This window comes from Pelmatolapia mariae, linkage group LG7 (genome assembly GCF_036321145.2).
Source record: "Pelmatolapia mariae isolate MD_Pm_ZW linkage group LG7, Pm_UMD_F_2, whole genome shotgun sequence".
NCBI lineage: Eukaryota > Metazoa > Chordata > Actinopteri > Cichliformes > Cichlidae > Pelmatolapia > Pelmatolapia mariae.
This window is the reverse complement of record NC_086233.1, coordinates 28,670,226-28,690,434: the sequence shown is the minus strand read 5'-3', so window position 1 is coordinate 28,690,434 and position 20,209 is coordinate 28,670,226. Positions and strand designations below refer to the sequence as shown.

At 40.9% G+C, this 20,209-nt stretch overlaps 1 protein-coding gene across 7 annotated transcripts; it reads left to right on the top strand.

Moving 5' to 3' along the window:
- Positions 1-5,851: 5,851 nt before the first annotated feature.
- LOC134632133 (G-protein coupled receptor-associated protein LMBRD2B-like) lies at positions 5,852-19,600 on the top strand. Of its 7 annotated transcripts, XM_063480742.1 has the most exons (5): positions 5,852-6,104; positions 6,950-7,194; positions 7,311-7,414; positions 7,709-7,818; positions 7,955-8,016. In XM_063480742.1, exons 1-4 carry the CDS (start codon positions 6,054-6,056, stop codon positions 7,798-7,800), a joined length of 492 nt encoding a protein of 163 aa, XP_063336812.1. In that variant the 5' UTR covers positions 5,852-6,053; the 3' UTR covers positions 7,801-7,818; positions 7,955-8,016. The 7 variants fall into 7 exon arrangements, 6 of the variants coding, with proteins under 6 accessions (XP_063336812.1, XP_063336814.1, XP_063336813.1 ...); XR_010573746.1 differs by having other exon boundaries at positions 6,950-7,137; positions 7,713-8,001; XM_063480744.1 differs by lacking the exons at positions 7,709-7,818; positions 7,955-8,016 and adding an exon at positions 19,547-19,600.
- Positions 19,601-20,209: the final 609 nt, after the last annotated feature.

The window sequence follows — 20,209 nt, the reverse complement described above, 5'->3', positions numbered from 1 at the left end:
GCATTTAGTCTATTGTGGGTTTTTTTTGTTTTTGTTTGTTTGTTTGTTTGTTTGTTTTTTACACCTTTTCCCCAGCTTTGGAAAACTCACAGGCACAGATGAAGCTGGGGTACACAAAAGCTGTAAAGTCAGGTGGAAAAGGTTCTGATAAGATGTCTTCCTATTCCCCCAGTACGTTAAAGGATCCTCTGATCTTGGAATTTTTCTCTCTGACACTCTCCACAATACTAAGGGGTTGGCAGTCCTTTATAATAAAATTCAGGACTGCTTGGTCCAGAACAGTCTTCCTAGATGCTTGATTTGAAAAATAAAACGCATACTAATAAAAAAAAAAATGATGATAAAGCTGTTCAGTGTCAGTATAGGCCGACCTGTGTTCATTCTCAGTGTGTTTGTCTCCTCATTTTCATGTTTGGCTCTGTAATGCCTCTGTAACACTGAGGATTTGCTTTTGTTTGTAAGAAAGCTCTGCAGAACAGATGCAACATTTATCCTGCATAAAATGAAATAAATAATTTACACTTCAAGTCAAATTGCTGTTTTTCCTATTCTGGTAGATTACACTGAAACAAACAGTTACCTTATTTGCAGTTAAAAGATCAAAATGATCCCACACAGCAGAAACGTTTTTCTTTCGGGCTCCATTTTGTTATGGAGAGATGTGTATTTTTTTTTCTTTGCCAGAGTAATTTTGTGGGGGGTTTTTTGGTGGCGACTCATTCCGTTGGCAGATACGGATGCGGTACCTGTTAAACAGAGTTCAGGGAACAAATGAGCCTGTACAGAGTACTCAAAATAAATAAGTTGTCCAAATTTAGTCATTTTTAGCTAAGCTTTACTCAACTTTTTTTTTAGTTCTGGGAACCAATTAGATTTTACAGTACACTTATACTTGTTTGCTATACCATAAAACAATAAAAGAAGGTACAACCTCTTCTCGTGACCGCAGGATGTGAGTGTGTATGCCAGAACACTCTGGAAGGCACACAGAGTCTTTACAGACTGCTAAGGATCAAACCTCTATCAACATGCAATTGATTATAAAACTCTAAGCATATATGAGTAAATATTTCTTTTTTTTTTTTTTTTTTTTTTTTTTCTTTTTTTTTAAACCTGTCTCGTTTGGTTCTTTTGCCATCAGAATTGTTGTCTAAAAGCGAAGAAAGATGCCCAACGGATTTACTTTACCAAATGGACCATCCCAGCCTTGCCGTAATGGTCCATTTGATTTACCTTTTATTGTTTATTTTATTTTATTTTATTATTATTTTTTTTTTTACTTGCTAGATACGGGACAGGGGAAAAGAAAAGGGAGAAAGAAAGAGGGGGGAAAAAAACAAAACAAAACAAAACAAAAAAAAAACAGCGGAGAAGAGGGACGGGGATAAAGGGCAAAAAACAAAAACCAACAAAATAAGCAGACAAAAAATACATATATCGATCACCTGGATCACCTGTTGAGAAAGAAAAAAGAAAACAAGCAGAAGAAAACGAGAGTAATAGAATAAACAACATCACAATGATATATGGGAATATAACACTAAATATTTAATATTAAACATTATTGTGCAGCACGTAAGATCGACAGCGCACAGTGTGCTTTGAGGTAGGAGCCGTGTAGTTTGTGTGTGTGATCACCTGTGTGTACACCTGTGAGCATGAGCGCGCTTGTATTTAAAAGGTTCCTTAATGTAATGATCTGCTAGAGGGTGTGGGGGGCCACAGTCTCATCCTCCAGGGCATGAAGCAGGTATGGAGGAGATCAAAACTCCAGACATCCAGAGGCCCCCAGAACACAAGAGACCAAGGAAGACCAACATGAGTAAATATTTCTAAGCATAAATGACAATCCAATAATATAAACCTGACACAAAGTGGCAAAGAAAAGCTTTTTATTTATATTTTTAATCTCAAGAAGCAACAGTGAAATCACACAGGAGAAAGATCTGTATGTAAAACGTGGGGAGAGTATTAGTTTCCTAGCAGCTGTGCTGGCTTGTCACACGTGTTATTCATTGTGATGGTTCATTGAAAGAGCACCAGTGTGACGGTACCATAGACTTCAACCAAACTAAGGCACACGATGCAAAAGGCGATAAAGACATGACTCAATAGCTTTGTAATCACTGCTGTCAGCTGAGCTTTGTTTGATGGTGGTTCAGGTAAACAGCAGAAGAAGAGGAGAAAAGATAGTCCTCGTTCCACCACAGAGCAAAAAAAGAAGAGGAAGATAATGACGAGGTGATGATGAGGTTTCTCTCTGTGCTCGTAGTTTCCTCCTCAGGCTGCACACAGCTGAAATCTTCTGTTTCCTGTGCACTCTTAAAGTACTGGTTTTCTCCTCAGGGGTTTTAAGGTAATAAGTCACCTGCTGTCACGCTCTCATGGATTGGTTAATGTTAGCAGTAACTTTGTGTTTTTCATGGTCTCATGTCTGAACCCATCATGTGCAGGTGATCTACACCGTGCTGAGACACAACAGTACTGATGTGCAGTGGTAGATCCTCTTGCAGCACGCCATCCACCTGGATGATGTGGCCAAGAAGGAGAACGACTCCACCCACCAATTCGTCCACAGCTTCCCGTTGTCAGAGCCAGCCGGCTGGCTCAGCAGATACATCTACATCCCGACTGTAGGTGGTTGTGTGTGTGTCACAGAGTAGTACTAGGAGTGCCTCCTGAACCTCTGGTTTTACTGCCTCCTCTCCGTCGTCCTCACTCTGTTCAGCGTGGCTGTGGTTTGGTCCAAGTGCACCTTCTTCACCTTCTTCAGCACGTGGCCCGTCCTCTCGCTGATTGTCATCCGGTTGGCTGAGAGGCTACAACTACCAGTACATCGAGGTGAGCCTGAGAGGGCAGACGCTAGTTTACACACAAACCGTCAGACACAGAGCTTCATATTTCTATACAGCCTCTAAAAGTGTTTAAAGCTGCTGTGTGATGGAGTGCTGCACAGCTGAGTCTTTGTTGTGTTACAATGAAGGAAACGTGACATGTGACGTTTGTTTCAGTGCTTCGTTGTTGAAACACGATCTCACTTCATTCAGACCGCTGAGCTCCTCTTGTTCAGCTCACTGCCTCGTAATGCTTGCTCTCTCCACCAGATGGCATGCTTCATCACAATCTTCTTCCTTTGCACCTGGTATTGACTTAGAGTTTTATTGTCATTGTGTAGTTTCTTGCACAGCGAAACTGGGTAGCTGGACCACAAGGTGAAAAAGTAAAGAAGGGAAAACAATATACAATGAGGGGGAAACAAATAAATAAATAAAAAGCAATATATATGTATCCATATATGTGTGAGTGAACTATATACATGGTGTGTGCGTAGGAAACATTGAAACATTGTGTGGTTGTATACAAGGGCAGTTATATAATATAATAAATAAAATAAGGGTGGAGGGGCCATGGTCATTTAGGGTGGGGGTGGTGATTCCAATGAGACCAAAATATTGCACATGAGCCAAAAATATTGCACAGAGCATGGAAAGAGTGAGATATTGCACATAAGACATTGCACATAAGACATTGCACATAATCTTCTTGCCAGCTGATGTGCAACCAGCGTACCACACGGGGATGGCGTGTGGTACGCTGACCTCTTCCTTTGTTTCCTTGGTGTTTAGGGTAGAGATGGCACGATACCACTTTTTTATGTCCGATACCGATATCATAAATTTGGATATCGGCCGATACCCATATGAATCCGATATTGTGTGTTTCTTAATCAATAAAACTGTTTTTTAATATCTCGCTGCATTTTGTATAAGTTCATACTCAAGTTTAAATAAACAACAACACTAAAGCTATTCTGCATTATACCTGTGTGTGGGGAAAAAAATACACTGCACCCAAAATATTTCATAGTTCAGCAACACTGATCAATCTAATAAACTTAAACCTACTCCATCCTCCCTATTCTGGTAGAGTACTTAGCATAAATATTAAGCAACCTAACTAATAGGGTTGCAAACTCCCAGCAAAAAAAAAAAAAAAGAAAAAATAGGGAACCACCCTCCAACTCATGATGCTTAATCGATGTAATCAACTTTAATTTGATGGAGGATGAAAACAAAATGCACAGAAACAAATAATTTTTCAAGAATAATTAAATAGCTTAAACATCTTTCTTCAACAGAATTGCAGGATTCACAGATGGTACTTTCCCAAAGGAAAAAGTACTATAGCTTACTAGGGTATATTAGACTTAACAGTTACTATATACAGTAATGGACTTCTACACATTTTACATCAGATTAAAACTTTGGGTGTAAGATTCAGATAATTATTTATTAAAAGCTAGACATTTTAAATGAGAATAAGAAAGAAAGGTATGTCTTTGTGCCCCCCTTTTCCCTGTTCATGCCCTATCGGCCCCCCTGGCTAAACTTTGCTAGATCCGCCCCTGCACAGTTACCAGTTGTCAGCTGCGTAGAAAACGATCCTGGTCTAGAAAGTAATATTAAATATATTCTAACAACAGCTTATCAAGCTTAAACGTGCTGCTGTTGTTCAGCCGCTGGTTTTACTCTTTCTGGCGCAAAGTGGGCCAAAAACAAAGAAGAGAGACGGACTCGTGACAGAAAAGCCGATCAGCTGATCATTAAGCAGTTTCACGATTGAAGTAGCAGCAGGAGAGCGAGAGGCAGTCGCTCCATATATCGGTTGTTAAGCTTAACATGGGAACGCTTTACAAACATTCAGAGATGAACTTACACACTTGCTCTACTTCTCTCCGAGATAACTTCGGCGGAGATGAAATGGTCTGGGTCTAGGTTTAAAAGCTTGTCTATACAAATGTCTGGGATGATGGTATTGAAGGCCGAGCTGAATTCAATAAAGAGCATCCTTACTGATTTCCCAGGATACTCCAGGTGATGCAGAGGAGAGTGAAGGGCGGTGCAAATTGCATCCTCTGTGGACTTTTTTGCCTTGTAGGGTGGGAGGCAGTCCTTTATGTGCCTTAGGAGCAGCTTCTCGAAGCACTGTGCAATCACTGGAGTCAGTGCGATGGGTCTGTAGTCGCTGAGGCTACTGATGGTGGTGGACTTGAGGACTATTGTTGCAGATTTCAGAGAGTGAGGGACAGTGGCATGTGACAGGGAGAGATTGAATAGTCTGGTGAACATGGGAGCCAGCTGGTCGGCGCAGGCTTTGAGCAATCTACCAGGTATTCCGTCAGGGCCAGCTGCTTTCCTCTGATATTCTGCTCTGAACACATTGCCGACCTCATGTTCTTGGAGGCTAAATGTGTGGGGACTGTGCTCAGAGGAGGCTGTGGGCAGGGCGTCGTGCATGGTGGGGTTGACTGCAGTTTTCTCGAAGCGGGCAAAGAAGTGCTTATGTTCCTCTGCTAATGAGATGTCCATATTATCTATATTTGTCCCACTGCCTTTGTAATTGGTGATGTGTTTCAGGCCTTCCCATACCTTTCTGGAGTTGTTATCACAGAGGTGGTCTGATAGATTGTTTGAATAGTCCAGCTTTGCTGCTCTGATGCCTTATTTAAGGTCTGCTCTTGCTCTGCTGTACATGTCCTGGTCCCCAGATTTGTGTGCCTTTAACAATGCCTGAACCTTACTCGTCATCCAGGGTTTACGTTTGGGGTAGAGCAGGACAGGCTTTTCCGTGGAGACAGTGTCCATGCAGTGCTTGATGTAACCTGCGGTTGTGTGAGTCTCTAGTTCATCATGTTAAAAGACACTCCACTCTGTGAGGGTACTTGAAAGGGTTCTGAAAGCGTGAGGAAACACATCCCTGTAAACCAAGAGAAGACACAAGTACACGTGTTTCTTTCGGGAATGTTCCTCCTCATATACAGGGCGAACATTTTTACTGTTTCAAAAGACCTTAAAGTCTCCTCTTATTTTTCTTAAAGCACACAAACTACAGAGTTGTGCAGTGAGTCAACGTGTTATTAAACAACATATCATGTGACCCAGATGTTGACCCGGAGATAATGGAGGAGTCAACTTGATGGAGGTTTTGTGACTTTGTGGTGTTTTCCTCCTGCAGGCTGTCCTGTCGTCTCACTCCTCCCCTGTTTGATCCACATGGACTCGGCCATCTCCCACCACAACAAGCTGCAGACTGCTCACACCTCTGTAAATACCCACACTGTGTAACACACCTGCTGTTACACCTTTTTGGTGCAACCCTTTAAATTTGGGGTACCCCTTTGGCCTCTCCCCTTTTCTACAATTCCCTGTAGGAGAGGAACTGGAGCGGGCAAGTTAATTACTTGGAGGTCTTTCATTCTTTTTACCTTTCATCGCAGGAACACAATGCAGGAACACAGCGGTTACATATACAGTAGTGTGCCAAAGGTTTAGGCAGGTATGCAACAACGCTGTAAACATAGAATGCGTTCAGAAAAATAAATAAGTAAATAAAATTATATATATACTGTATATATATAGCGCCTTTCTAGACAGAGTCATAAAGTGCTGCACATAAGATAACCAGTCATAGAAAGGTAAAACAGACAATATCAAACAGACAATTTAAAACAGGCAAAATTAACCAAAAGCAGTTTTTTTTAAAAACAACTACTCCATCCACAATTCTTAAGGTTTGGGGGAGAGAGTTCCACAGTCTAGGGACGTAGGGCTGTAGCAGATCAGAGATGTAGGCTGGTGCCAACATCTCTGATCTAAAAGTCAAGACCAGGATCTTAAAATGGCCTCTGAATTCAACAGGAAGCCAGTGTAGCTGAGATAGCAACGGTGTCACATGTGAATACAGATTTTGTCAAAACCCTAGCGGCAGCGTTTTGCACAACCTGCAGACGATCCAGAGAACCTTTGCTTAGATACATCAACAGTGAGTTACAGTAGTCCAAGCGTGAGGAAATAAATGCATGTATAGCAATCTCCAGTTCAATTCATTCCATTCAATTCAGTTCATGAATGATTAATGATTGTTTATTAACCCCAAATGTATTCTACAGCAGGACAACGACCCCAAACACACAGCCAAAGTCATTAGGAACTATCTTCAGTGTAAAGAAGAACAAGAAGTACTGGAAGTGATGGTACGGCCCCCACAGAGCTCTGATCTTAACATCATCGAATGTGTCTGGGATTACATGAAGAGACAGAAGGGGTTGAGGAAGCCTGTATCCACAGAAAATCTGTGGTTAGTTCTCCAAGATCTTTGGAACAACCGACCAGCTGAGTTCCTTCAAAATGCGACGTGATTTAGATTTCTCTTTTGTTCATTCACTGCATTTTGTTGATTGATGAAAGCTTTGCACAGTACTGTATGTAATTATGTTTGTGATTCTGTGTCGTAATCAATGTTCTCTTCAGTTTAAGGACCCGCTGCCTTAATCTTCTGGGCTTCCAGCAGTTTATGGAAGACAGTGAAATGACCTCTGACCTGATGGACGAGGGAAAGGAGCTGAACCGCCAGGGTGAGACTGTCGCCACCATCTGAATTCTGTTTAACAAGACAGTTATAATAAAATATAATATTTGTACAGTTATAGGAAGAGGCGGAGGGTAAATACCTCTTTGTTTCTTCTGTTTAGATTTCAGAGAAAACTAATCAGTGTATGATATAACAATAGAAGTCACTCACACACATCAAAGTCCTTTTACACATCTTATTCTAATAACATAAAATATATATTTTCATTGTGTATTAAGTGCACAGACTGCAGTTTACAGCAGGTTTCCTCACATATACTATATGATTCCAAAATAAGAAAGTCATCTGCTGGGAGAAGAAACAACAGTGAAACGGGAAGTACAAAGAAGCTGCTCATCACTGGATATTCTGCTTAAGATTGAAGATTGAACATCTGCCTCCCAGCAGGTCAGTAAAACCGAGACAGCTCTTCAGAATCGGCGACAACATCTCCAGCACCATCAGACTGAGAACAGGAGCTCCTCGAGGCTGTGTTCTCACCCCGCTGTTGTTCGCTGTCCTGACACTGCACTGCTCTACACAGCTCCAACCACATCATCAGGTTCGCTCATCAGCAACGACGACGAGTCGGCGTACAGAGATGAGTCTGAGCAGCTGGCGTTCTGGTGCAGCGAGACCACCAACACCACCTCCATCACCAAAATAGCCTAGCAGCGCCTCCACTTCCTGAGACGCCTGAAGCGGGCCAGCCTTCCTCTTCCCATCCTCACCGTGTTCTACAGGAGCACCATAGAGAGTGTTCTGACCAGCTGCATCTCCGTGTGGTTCGGCAATCTCATCCAGCTACAACGGATTGTTAAAGCAGCTGCCAAGATCACTGGAACATCTCTCTCTCTCTCTCTCTGCTACAGGACATCTTCACCAAGCTCTGCATTAGCAAGGCCTCCTGGATCATGCTTGACCCCTCACACGCACTCTTTTCTCTCCTCCCGTCTGGCCGACGCTATCGCAGCATTGGGGCCCAATCCTCCAGGCTGCGAAGTAGCTTTTTCCCACAAGCCATCAGACTCTTGAACTCACTACCGGCTCTCCCACTCCCCCCCACCACCCACACCCACACAAACCGTTACCTAACTCTATTGCACTCCACATACCACTGCCTTTGTAATGCAGATGCTGCTCTATGGACAATCCTTACACTCAAGAACTCTGCTCATGTTTACAAGCTGCTACGCTGGTCACTTTAAATCACTTCAAGGTCACTTTAAATCATTCAAATTGTAAATTGTTATTAATACATTTACCTCCAAGTCTTAAAGTGTATATTTATTTTTTCATTCTTCTTATATTATTATTTCTTTGGGGGGGGGGGGGGATTGCACTGAATGTAACTGGAGCCTCATCATCTCATCTCTAGATACTGTACTGTATATAGCGGAGATGACAATGAAGCGTACATTGGCTTGACTTTGATGTGACAGACTGCAGGCCTGAGCTTCTAAACAGATCAAATCCTCAATTTACTGCCTGTCATGCCGGCAGTAGAGACAGTCTGAGCACATGAATGTGAATCACTTTAAATGCAGGTTTTATGAAGGTCTTGCTAATATATTTCATTTCTAGTGTTTAATGTTGTAGATTTATTTATCTGTCTGTCACGATGGGAGCTGTTAGGATCAACTGATTCAGTCACTGATAAACCTGAAGTCCTTCAGTCATGTAGGAGGTCAGAGCTTCATGTTTATGGGATTCATGTGCAGTTTAATTGCATCTGTATTTATGTCATTTAAAGTTGATTGGCAGGTGATTGTGTGTGAAACCATGTAATCACTGTAAGTTCATCAACACCTTCACCATGTTTAAATAAGATAAGATAACATGACCTTTAGTAGTCCCACACGTGGGAAATTTGTTTTGTCACAGCAGGAAGTGGACAGTGCAAAAGTTCTGAAGCAATAATTAGACTACAATAAGAATAAATACAGTACACAACTGTACAGAATAGAATAAAATCAAATACTATATACAGTAGAATAAAATATACAATAGGATAAAAATAGAATAAAATGTTGTACACAACTGAGTAAAAATACAACGATGCCAGAAAGGAGTATTGCACTTAGTGTTATTGCACATGTGTGGGTGTGTGTGTTTGATCAGTTAAAGTCTTTGTTGTGGAGTCTGACAGCAGTGGGTTGGAAAGACATGCGAAATCTCTACAGAGTTTCATCTGTGTGCTGTTAGATTTCTATTTGTTTTTGTTTACATTAAAATAAACTGGAAATATGAAGCAGATCCCCGATGAACCCCAGGAGTCATTGTGGGCTTGTACTGATTGCTAAACCAAGCTGCACAAGATTGGACTGAAGTAAAGCAAAGGCTGCCTTGAATGTAGGAAAATGATATGAAACCATGACAGTGAGCTTTGGAGGATTTCTTCAGTCACGTTTTTATGAAGCATTTGTTTATAGCATTAAAATGAAGTGAGCTAAAACTGTAAAAACACAGAACTGGTCCTTTAAATGTGTTTAGCAGTAAGTGTTGTGGTGCTGGCAGAAGTGATCTTCAGTCAGAAAGGTTGATGGTCAGGATGAACCTGGACAATTCTCTGTTTATATGTGTCATATCTTTTGTATGATATGGGATAATTATTGATAGAGACAGACGTAGCCTTGTACTTACATTTCTTGCCGCCTGTCAACACTGCATCTCCTGCCGTTACAAACGGCTCTTCTGTGTTTGTGTCTCATCGTTCTAGTGATGAATATTTATCGTCCACCATGAACTCAGCCTATTGTTCTGGTTCTGGTTTTGGAGAGTAGACTGTGTGTTGATCTGAGTCCTGTGAATTATTCCCAAGACAAATTAAAAATGTCCTCTGGTGCCGTGTTGTTGCACAATAAATATGATCGAGGTGTCAGAAACGGTCTGGCCCTGGTTATTGTCTCAGATATGGTGCACGTCTTATCCTTTCTGCTTCTGTGGGTTTCCTTCTTTTACTTCTTGTTATTTTCCTAAAATGGTTTTCATTGTGACAAAAATATCTGCTGGAGTTTATGGTGCACTAAAACCTTTATGAAACAGTTGCACTCACCGTTAAAAGGCAAGCCAGAAAAGCAGTGTAATGCAAAGTTATTTAAGGGCTAGATTTATTGCAATGGGTGTGTTACGTTCCCCTAAAAGGGTCCAGGCGATGAAGGGGAAGTAACAAAATGTGTCTGGGTCAGAAAAAGGAGACAGAGGCAAAATGGTTAAATTAAAGAGTTTTATTAAAGTTTCTATCGATACTAACTGAAAGAGACGGACAAGCCGCTATCACCATTTAAAGAAACAAAACAAAACTCAAACGTTGGTCAATTAAACTGAGAAGTAAGCCAGAGAAGGATAAATTGCCAAACACACTACTCCCCACCAAGTAGGAGCAGAGCACACGCAGCTTACTAGCTGCAACCATTCACATGGCACTCTGGCCCAGAGCTCACCTTTCCCTGGGCTTAAATACCTTTAATTACTGATGTGAGTTAGCTGTGTAAAAGAGAAAGGTGGCACCTCAGGCAGAAGAGATTGTAGGACACGCCCACACAGGCACCTTCAGGAGGAGGCCCTGCTAGGGCCGTAGCAGGGTGAGTTTAACTGACTTACGCGCAGAAGAAAAGTTCTTTAGGAGCCCAGATGGTGTGAATGATGAGACCATAGACAGCAATTTTTTTGTTAAGGAAAACCAGAAATATACTGAATAAATGGGGCAAAGGGGAAGTGGAACAAAATAATAAATACTGTCTTGTGTCTGTATCGTCCTGTTCTGTCTAGTGTTGCACTGTCTTGTCTTGGGTTTTTTTTTTTTTGGTTTTTGGTTTTTTTTTACAATTTTTGCATATTGCACTTTATGTAATCCTGTCTTGATTGTCTGTTATATGTCATATGTAGCACCAGCCTCGGAGGAACATTGTCTCGTTTCACTCTGTACTGTAGCACTGTACATGGTTGAAATGACAATAAAAGCCAATTGACTTGACCATCTCAACTTTTTCCTTTTATTGGCTTCTTCTTTGCCGCTCTACCCGGAAGCGCAGCAGCCTGGAGACCACTCTTCAGTGTGGATGTTGTGACTGGTGTTTGGTGGAAAACATAAAGTAAAGCTGTTAGTTTAAGACCTGTGGGACTTTTATGTACTCCCGGGTCATTCCATCTCAGTCCATCAAACATTTCCTTCAAGACTGTGATCACCAGTCTGTCTTGAATTAATTCCAGGGAAAGATGCACTAATTACTAGGAAATGTGCAGAAATGCCAGGACCTTATTTTCATTAGTTTTCTCCAATTTCAAGTGTTTTTTATCGTTGTATTAATATTCGATTATTTAGAAAACTGTCATAAGGGAGGAACGGACTCAGGCATAGAGCAGCTGAATTCAGAATAAAAGTCCCAAGTTTATTAACAACAACACTAGATGAAACTATATACAGTGCACAGGGCTGGGATTTCCAGGGATGCAAGGGAAACGGTTCCAAAACACACCACACGTCCGCTCCTCACTCTCCACTTTCACAATCCTCTTCACCACTCACGCTCTCGTTTGCTCCACACCTCACTGCCAGACTCAGGAGAACAGATCAGGAAACAGAAATGGGTCCAGGAATCTATATACAAGAAAACGTAGTTACAACAGACTAGTACTAGTAACAGGGCTGCACTGACGAGTGCTACTCAGCAAACCAGCGAAAAAAATTCTTCTTCTTCTTCTTCTTCTTCTTCTTGTGCTTCTTCTTCTACATTTTAATGGCGGTTGCAAACAACTTTTAGTTGCATTATCGCCACCTTCTGGACTGGAGTGTGGGTCGGAGAGGTTTCTCCGCCTCCGTTTATCTCAGATAAACACCTGTCGTTCTTAAAAATCCAAACACTAGCCTATAGATTACATCCCCTGTACTCCTTCGAAATATGTCAGATAACTGAATGTTGTTTTACAGTTTTTTTTCTTCTTTACTTTAATAAATTCAACTAATCCAGGTTTACTGTGTGGCTTGGCCACACACACACACACACACACACACACACACACACACACACACATTGTCTGTAGGACCTTTACTTCATCCTAAGTCACTGAAAAATTAGTTATAGCAGGCTGATGTTCATGTGATGTTCTGGCCAGTCTGAAATAATTTACTTAGCAGTAAATGAGACAGTGGCCAAAATGTAAAACTGTTCATTTAAATAAATAAACAAAGCAGTAGGAGATTTTTTAATTTTTATTTTCTTTATTTTCATTTGCTTTTAACTACATTTTCTCTTTTTCCATAGTTTTTTTAGTGCTCCCCATCAAGTGAACCCCTCACCTGAAGTTTTTCACTTCAAGCCAATTAATTTCAATCCAATTGGATTGAAATTATCAACCCCAACAATCAAATGATCCCCTATGAGCAAGCACTAGGCAACTGTGGAAAGGAAAAACTCCCTTTTAACAGGAAGAAACCTATGACAGAACCAGGCTCAGGGAGGGGCAGCCATCTGCCATGACTGGTTGGGAGATGAGGGGCCAAATAAAACATAAAGGAGAGCACAGTATAGTTACCACAGGTTGCTATGGTCAGTAGAACGTGGTTGGAAAACATCATTACTGTTCTTTAAAATGTAACTGGCGCACATCGACAATTGCAGTAGGGCTTGAGTAGATAATGAGCACAATTCCACAAATAACAGCTGGGACATTCACTTCAGTTGAACATCTTTGAGTAGGCCCAGTAAACTGCAGGAACAACAAGACCCACTGTGGCAAGCCCTAAACCTACTTTAGGTAGATGTTTAGCACCACGATGCCCCGAATCACTAGTCTGAACCTCTTCATGAGTGTCAGGAACTGGTTTTGCAACAGGAGTCTCAAGTGCCTCCGATTCAGGAGCAAGATTCTCCAGCTGCAGAGGTTCACCAGCAATCTGACATTCCTCTCTAACATTGTTCACGTCACCCAATACATTTTCGTTTTGCTTCATACTGACCAGCTCTTTAAGATCTTGGACCATCTGTCTTCTCATTTCTAAATCCTTATAAAGCTCATCTATCTGTTTCTGCTTGTCCACAATTGTCTTGCTCTGTTTTTCTATTATTTCATTATTTTGAATTATTAAACCCTGTGCTTCTCCCATTTGGCACTCAAGAGTTTCTAAATCTTTCCTGAGATCTGCATTCTCTTGACTGAGATCTGTGTTTTCTTTAATTTGTCCATCTCGCTCACTTTCAACTATGGAAAGCTCAGCAGTAATGCTGCTGTTCTGCTCCAGTAGAAGATCTTGGTTTTCCCGAAGCTCATACAGATGCATCTGAATGGTTTTAATCTCTGCCCTGGTCTGTTTTTCTATTACTTCATTATTTTTAATTAGTAAACACAGAGCTTCTCCCACTTGCCACTCGGGATTTTCCAAACCTGTCCTGAGATTTGTGTTCTCTTTCTGTTGTTCATTTCTCTCGCTTTCGGCCTGGGACAACTCAGCAGCAATGTTACTGTTCTGCTCAAGGAGAAACACTTGGTTTTTCTGAAGCTCATGGAGCATCATCTCAATGGTTTCAAACCCTGCCTGCATTCTCTGTCTTTGTGACTCCTCTCGATTCTCTCTGTTAGAAGGTGAATTATTTAATCTTTCCTGTGACATTTCTTTAAAAACTTAATGCAAAGTGTCGAAAGAAAAAAAAGAACGCTTGTTGAATTCTTTAAATGTAAAAGTATTCCCTTTCTCAAAGAATACTAGTTTGCAAGAACAAATCGCTGTTTCTGAAAATGCTCCAAGTGAAACTGTGTTTAGGAAGGTGAAAGTGGGGTATTTAAGCATTTCTGTGGCGGCGACAGTGACGTCAGCGCTTTGATCTTCTTTGATCTTCTCATACAAAAGCGCTGACGTCACTGTCGCTGGAACCCATCAAAGTGGAGCGTTTGCATTCCGCGCATGCTCAGATCATGCGTATTGAAATGAACGGGAGTGTGTTTGGGTTTCAATTGTTTACCTCTGTTTTAGCCATTGCTTAGGCTTCGGTTCTTTGTTGTGCAAGAAAAACAACACCACCGCAACTATAAAAGTGTATTTTTAATTTTTATATTTGTTAAGCTTGAACAGCGAACGTTTCCTTTGTTTTTCCACTGAGCGTCAAGAGCAGACCGATGTTATTTGGTGCGTAAACAAAAACTCCAGTCAGTTTAGACCCATGGAGTCGGCTTTAGGTCTGAGCTTTAATTATGTTTACATTTTGATTTCTAAAAGACAATATACTAGTTATATAAGAAAAAAAGTGCTAAGTTTGATGAAAATAAGTTGTATTCCAAAACTGACGGATCATTTAAAGTATGAGAAACCCGTAATGAGGTTTTGAGCTGAATTTTTGCGTTGTGGGGCAGATTTTTGCAGTTTTTGCTGGTTTTTTGAACATGTTGTTTGAGGAATTGGTTGACTTTAATTTCTGTATAGAGTGCAGCAGAGATGAAATGTTTTGTTCAGAAAATATTGTTCTCAAATTAACAACTTTTTGTTTTGTTCTCTTACACATTTTCACTAAAGGTGCAGTGCTAACATTTATGCTATAAAAGAACTACACCAGAGTAATAAGACTTGAACTTCACTGTAAGAGCCAAAGGGAATGTTTAGGTTTTCTTTATTTGTTATGGTGGCACTTTAGATTTTCCCCGCACCTCAGATAATTGCATCCTGGGGTCGCACGTTATTTACCTGACGTTCTCAACACGGAGGTTGGGGGAGTGGTTTGGTTGCAAACTTTTCTGCTGACCGTCATTTTAGCACGTCAGTTAATACATTTGTACATTTGTTTTGAATCAAAGCGCAAAGTTTGTTGTTTTGTTTTAAAATAAATACGCAAACACAAATGGGACTAAGTGGCTCATTGGAGACACGTCACACATCCACATTTGCGGATGGAAGTCCCAACATTCAAATGTGTTTTATCGCATGCATCAGAACAATGAAGAGGATTTGTGGATATACGTTTTGGAGTCACGAAGCTTTCAGATAGTCGGACGCTGTTCTCAAAGGAGTTATTGGAAACGTCACCGCCACAGTGACACGAAAAAGATTGACGCAACATACACATCAGAAGCGGTAGGACACGCAGATTCACTCGGTGTATTATTGAATGTTTTGAACACAGTTTGTGTCACCGCTTGTCCATTGGGTACATTGGTTTGCGTTGTGTGCTTGCATGTGCTTGATTTGGCAAGCTGGAGGAAGCTGGTCTGATTTTGACAGCTTGTGACGCTGTGGATACTGCGCATTGTTTGCACGTAAGAAAAGCATTGGATATGATCGATCTTTCAAGCTGTGGAATATAATATTGTGTTTGCTGCATGTGAGAAAGTGACAATTAGTGAAACATAAGAAGCCACATGAACTGGAAGAAAAAAAGATCTGCAAAACTGACGGGTAAATCACGTGCTTATAAAATGGAAACCACAGAAAGAGCGAAAACCTCAGGTTAATATCACGTGTTAACCCTTGAATTTTGTTAAAGAACTACGGTTGCCCTGAGAGGCCAAACGGCCCGCAACTTAAGAAAACACAGAAACCACCCGCAATAAGAAAAACGCCGCAAAAACGCAAAACGCAACTGAAATGGGGGGAAAAAAATTCCAAAAGCACAAGGGAAGTGTTTCTGGGGAGACAATAACCCGACGGAGCAGTTGCAGGAACCAAAATATGCCAAGAATTGCGCTGGGAGACATTTAAAAGAAGTGGAGGATCTATCGGTTTTGTGAGGGGGAAAAAAGATGAGAGGTAAGTGGGTTAGCCTAAAAATCCGTCATCAGTATTATATGAATCTTGATAAAACACATCTACCATGTTTTGGATTCCTGCAACTGGTCTGTTGGGTTATTGCTTTTGGAAACCGTAAAGAAAGAAAGGGTCACCGTAAAGAACTGATTAAAAAAAAGAAAGAAGCAAAAGCTGTGCAGTTCAAATTGGAAAAACTGAATGATTTGTATCAAAATGCTGAAGCAGTTCATGATGCATTCATTTTACTGATTCCGGAAGATGAACAAGACACTCATGTTGACTGGTTGGGACGCATCACAAAATGTAATAATGATTTTGTTTGACAGCGGGAGCAACTGGAGCTGGAAACAAATATAGCTGCCACGGTTGCAAAAATGAAAGTACTTGGAGACTCAAAAGGATCCAGCATTAAAAGTAAACTTACCAAAATATGTGATGGTATGGAGTCTTATTTTGAAAAGGGACAAAAGGTAACTAATACATTGAATACTAGTCCTGATGATCCTGTACATGAAAAGCAACATGTGCATATCTTTAAGGAGCATAATGTTGCAGATTGACACGCTCTTAACTGGAGGCAAAGTTCCAAATTAACCACAGACTTTTTCTGAAGATCCCTTGACATAGCAGTCAAACATTAGAAATTCACATGAAAATAAAAGTGTGTGTGGTAAGACTTGACTGAAGTGGCCAAAGAAGTGCAGGAGAAAAATGCTGTCCAGTGTAGCAAGTGATTTATTCACCATTTAAATCAACGGATTTAAGGTCAAACTGCACACAGCTAAACTGACCTGTTTTGTTTTTTTATTCCTGAACACCTGCGTTCATCTGCTTAAATAGTCAATTCACCCTGGACTATTCCATTAGGGTAGGTAAGGCAAACATATTCTCCGACCTATACTGCTACTCTTCCTAGCAATAAAACTCTACGGTATACTCTAGACATCTTACAACAAATCCTGTTTCTCTACTAACACTCTAAAATCAGCTTTATTAAATTACAGGGATTCTCCCCCTTCTTCTCCTGGTCTCTTCCTGTGACCTCAGATTAACCAGGAAGCTATAAATGCAGGAAGTAAAACAATATTTCCTCCTTTTGTTCCTAGAACACAGGTAGGTGAGTTCAAACAAAACCAATTAACAGTTAAAATAAATACATGTTAACTTAACAAACTTGTAGGAATTGATTTAAACCAAGATGTTATGTTACATAATCTGTAAAAAAGCAAAACATAAACAAACCCGGGATAGTAGATGTTTGCCTATTGCAGACTACATATGAAATATGGTTAAATCAAAACAAGAATGTTAACTAAGAATATGGACAAGTGGTGTTCTTACCCACTTTGTCACAATGTTCTCAAGTTTCTAGTCATGAAGAAGAATGTTACATCTTATCTGTCACAAGTAAGCAAAATGAACCCACTGCTTGATTAATCCAACAGCATGATTTTTCTTCATTACCTAAAAAGGAGAGCCCAGTTTTTGATGGTGATCTACTTCAGTACCTGTCATGGTCTGGGTGTGTTTGTGTGCCAGTGTTTTGTTTTTTTTCTTTTTTTCTTTCATTGAGCCGGCAGTTTCCCTCTGGGAGGATCCACAGTGTCCCTGCTAATTGCTCTCACCTGTGGGTAATAAAGCTGTCGAATTATAAGGCCAGCGCTCTCAACTTCGCTTTGCCAGATTCGCAGCTAACCACAGTTAATGCAGGCCACTGTTGTGTTTTGTAAACGTCATAGTAAATTACCTTGCCCTTGTACCTGCATGCCTCAACATCAGGAGTTTTGGATTTCTTACCACTCATCCGGATCACTCTCCCCTCCACGCTGCTGATCCACCTGCGACAAGGAAGCAGTTTACAGGAACTTTCAGAGCCAATATCTGCCAGCATTCTTCTGGAACCATACCTGAACTTGGTTACTCTTGTTTCAGTGACTCTGACCCTTGCCCAGGACCCTCCATCCAGTCTGACTCTCCCTTTGGCCCCCAAATCGCAGAACTGCAGTTTCATTAATTGAAATCTCACTTACTGTTTGCTTAGCTCAGATTGATTGCATAAGTGCTCCATAGTTTTGGCTTTGTTCACGGCACAAGTGTAAACTCGCTGCTTAGTTCACAGTTGAATAGCCTTGTTGCATTCACTTGTTTTCTAAATAAACTTTGTCACTTAAACGTTCCCTGTGCTCCATCTGCATCCTGCATTGGAGTCCTTTTCTCTCGGGTCGGCTACGACTGTGACGCAGACTTTTATTAAATGATTTGAACACAACATTGAAAGCAGAAATAAAACCCTAGAGGTTTTCTTTATTATTTAGAACAATACACAAAAGGACAACCAAGAGAACCTGTGAGGAGTTGCCTACACATGACTTCAGAAGCAGGATTCAGAAAGTCTTTGTTACAGCAGCATTTTGGCAACATCATTGGCTGTTTCTCGTATACGAGGAAGACCAACTGGTCAAAAGTTACCAGTACTTTTTATGCAAAAATGCTGATAAACTCAATTTATTTGAGTTGTCTTAATTTAGAAAATACTAAGTAAGCCGGAAGTTTTGCTTCTCACTGCGGAAGGATGAAAGATGTGTTTTGAAAATGCCAGGTCACTACCGTCCTTCTCCCTCGCGGATCAGTCCGCATGTTCATAGTGCCAGCATTTGTTATGGAATATGTTGATCAAACCTGGAGAAGCGTCAGCTCAAGATGTTATCATCGGGTGAGAAAGCCGAGAAAGACAAAGCTGATTCTGATGCGTCGGGTCCGCTCTGTGTTACGTCTTTGTGTGGAATCCGTGTGCCTGCTCTCATTTGCTGTTTGGTGGTTGTGGAAATAGTTTTGTGAGCTTTAAGGCACCGAAAGCGCTTTACAATGCCATTATTCATTTACGCTCACATTCACACACTGGTGGAGGCAAGCTACGGTTGTAGCCACAGCTGCTCTGGGGCAGACTGACAGAAGCGAGGCTGCCATATCCCTCTGGCCAACACCAGTAGGCGGTAGGGTAAAGTGTCTTGCCCAAGGACACAACGACCAGGACAGAGGCCGGGGATCGAACCGGCGACCTTCCGGTTACAGGTGCCCTTCCCAACCCCCTGAGCCACGGTTGCCCGTGATTGCACAGCCATTAAGGATGAAATCAGTTTCTGAAAAATGTTCTGTTTTTTTCTCCCTCTGCTTGCTTCTTACTGTCTTTGAGGCTCGGGACCAGCACTCCTGTTGTTGGACAAAAAGAAATCAACTCAGTGTTTTGGTTTTCCAATATATTAGCAACTGTCAGTGAGATTTATATTAATCAGGCTGAACTTTAATCATACTTTAGATCAGCCTGTTTTACTTATTGTTTAATTTTGCTATGGTTTGGGAAAGTTGTTTCTTTACTGATCTTTTCCTGTCTTCTGTTATTAGACTTGAGATATGACTGCACTATGCTGTTGCTGTGACTCCAGTTAATTCTACAAGACATGCTGTGTAAGTAAACAAACAACAACAGTTTGGTCTGCATTTCTTGAAAGATCACATCCCCCAAACTTAGTTTAGAGGGTTTACACTGTATATAGTGAAGTCTGCAAGTTTTCTAACAGCAAAATTTGTTTTGTGCCCAAATCATTTTGCACATCATTAGAATGAAAGTTATTGGCCATGTTTGCATAGCCCTTTTTAAAATGATGCTTTCATGACATTATTGTGTGTTGAGAAAATATATTTTACTGTTATTTTATCATTGCATCAGAATCATATGTAATAAGCATTACATTAAAGCATTTATTGAAGCTATTGACATTACATTAAAGTTTGGATGACAGTGACTGTTATAACCTCATGTTAATCTTCTATTTACAGGTGTTAGTATAATCATATAATCTTTCATTGCAGGTGTAACCATGATCATCTTTATACATATTGCCCCCTGGTGCTTATTATGGAGTTGTGCTCAAGTCAGTAAGGGTTAAAAGCTACAGTCAGCGGGATGTCTGACTGATCTATTGAGGGAAGTGGCTCAGAGCGTAGAAGGCCGCACACGCTTACAAAACACATATACCATGTTATGCATCATTATCCTTTATTCAT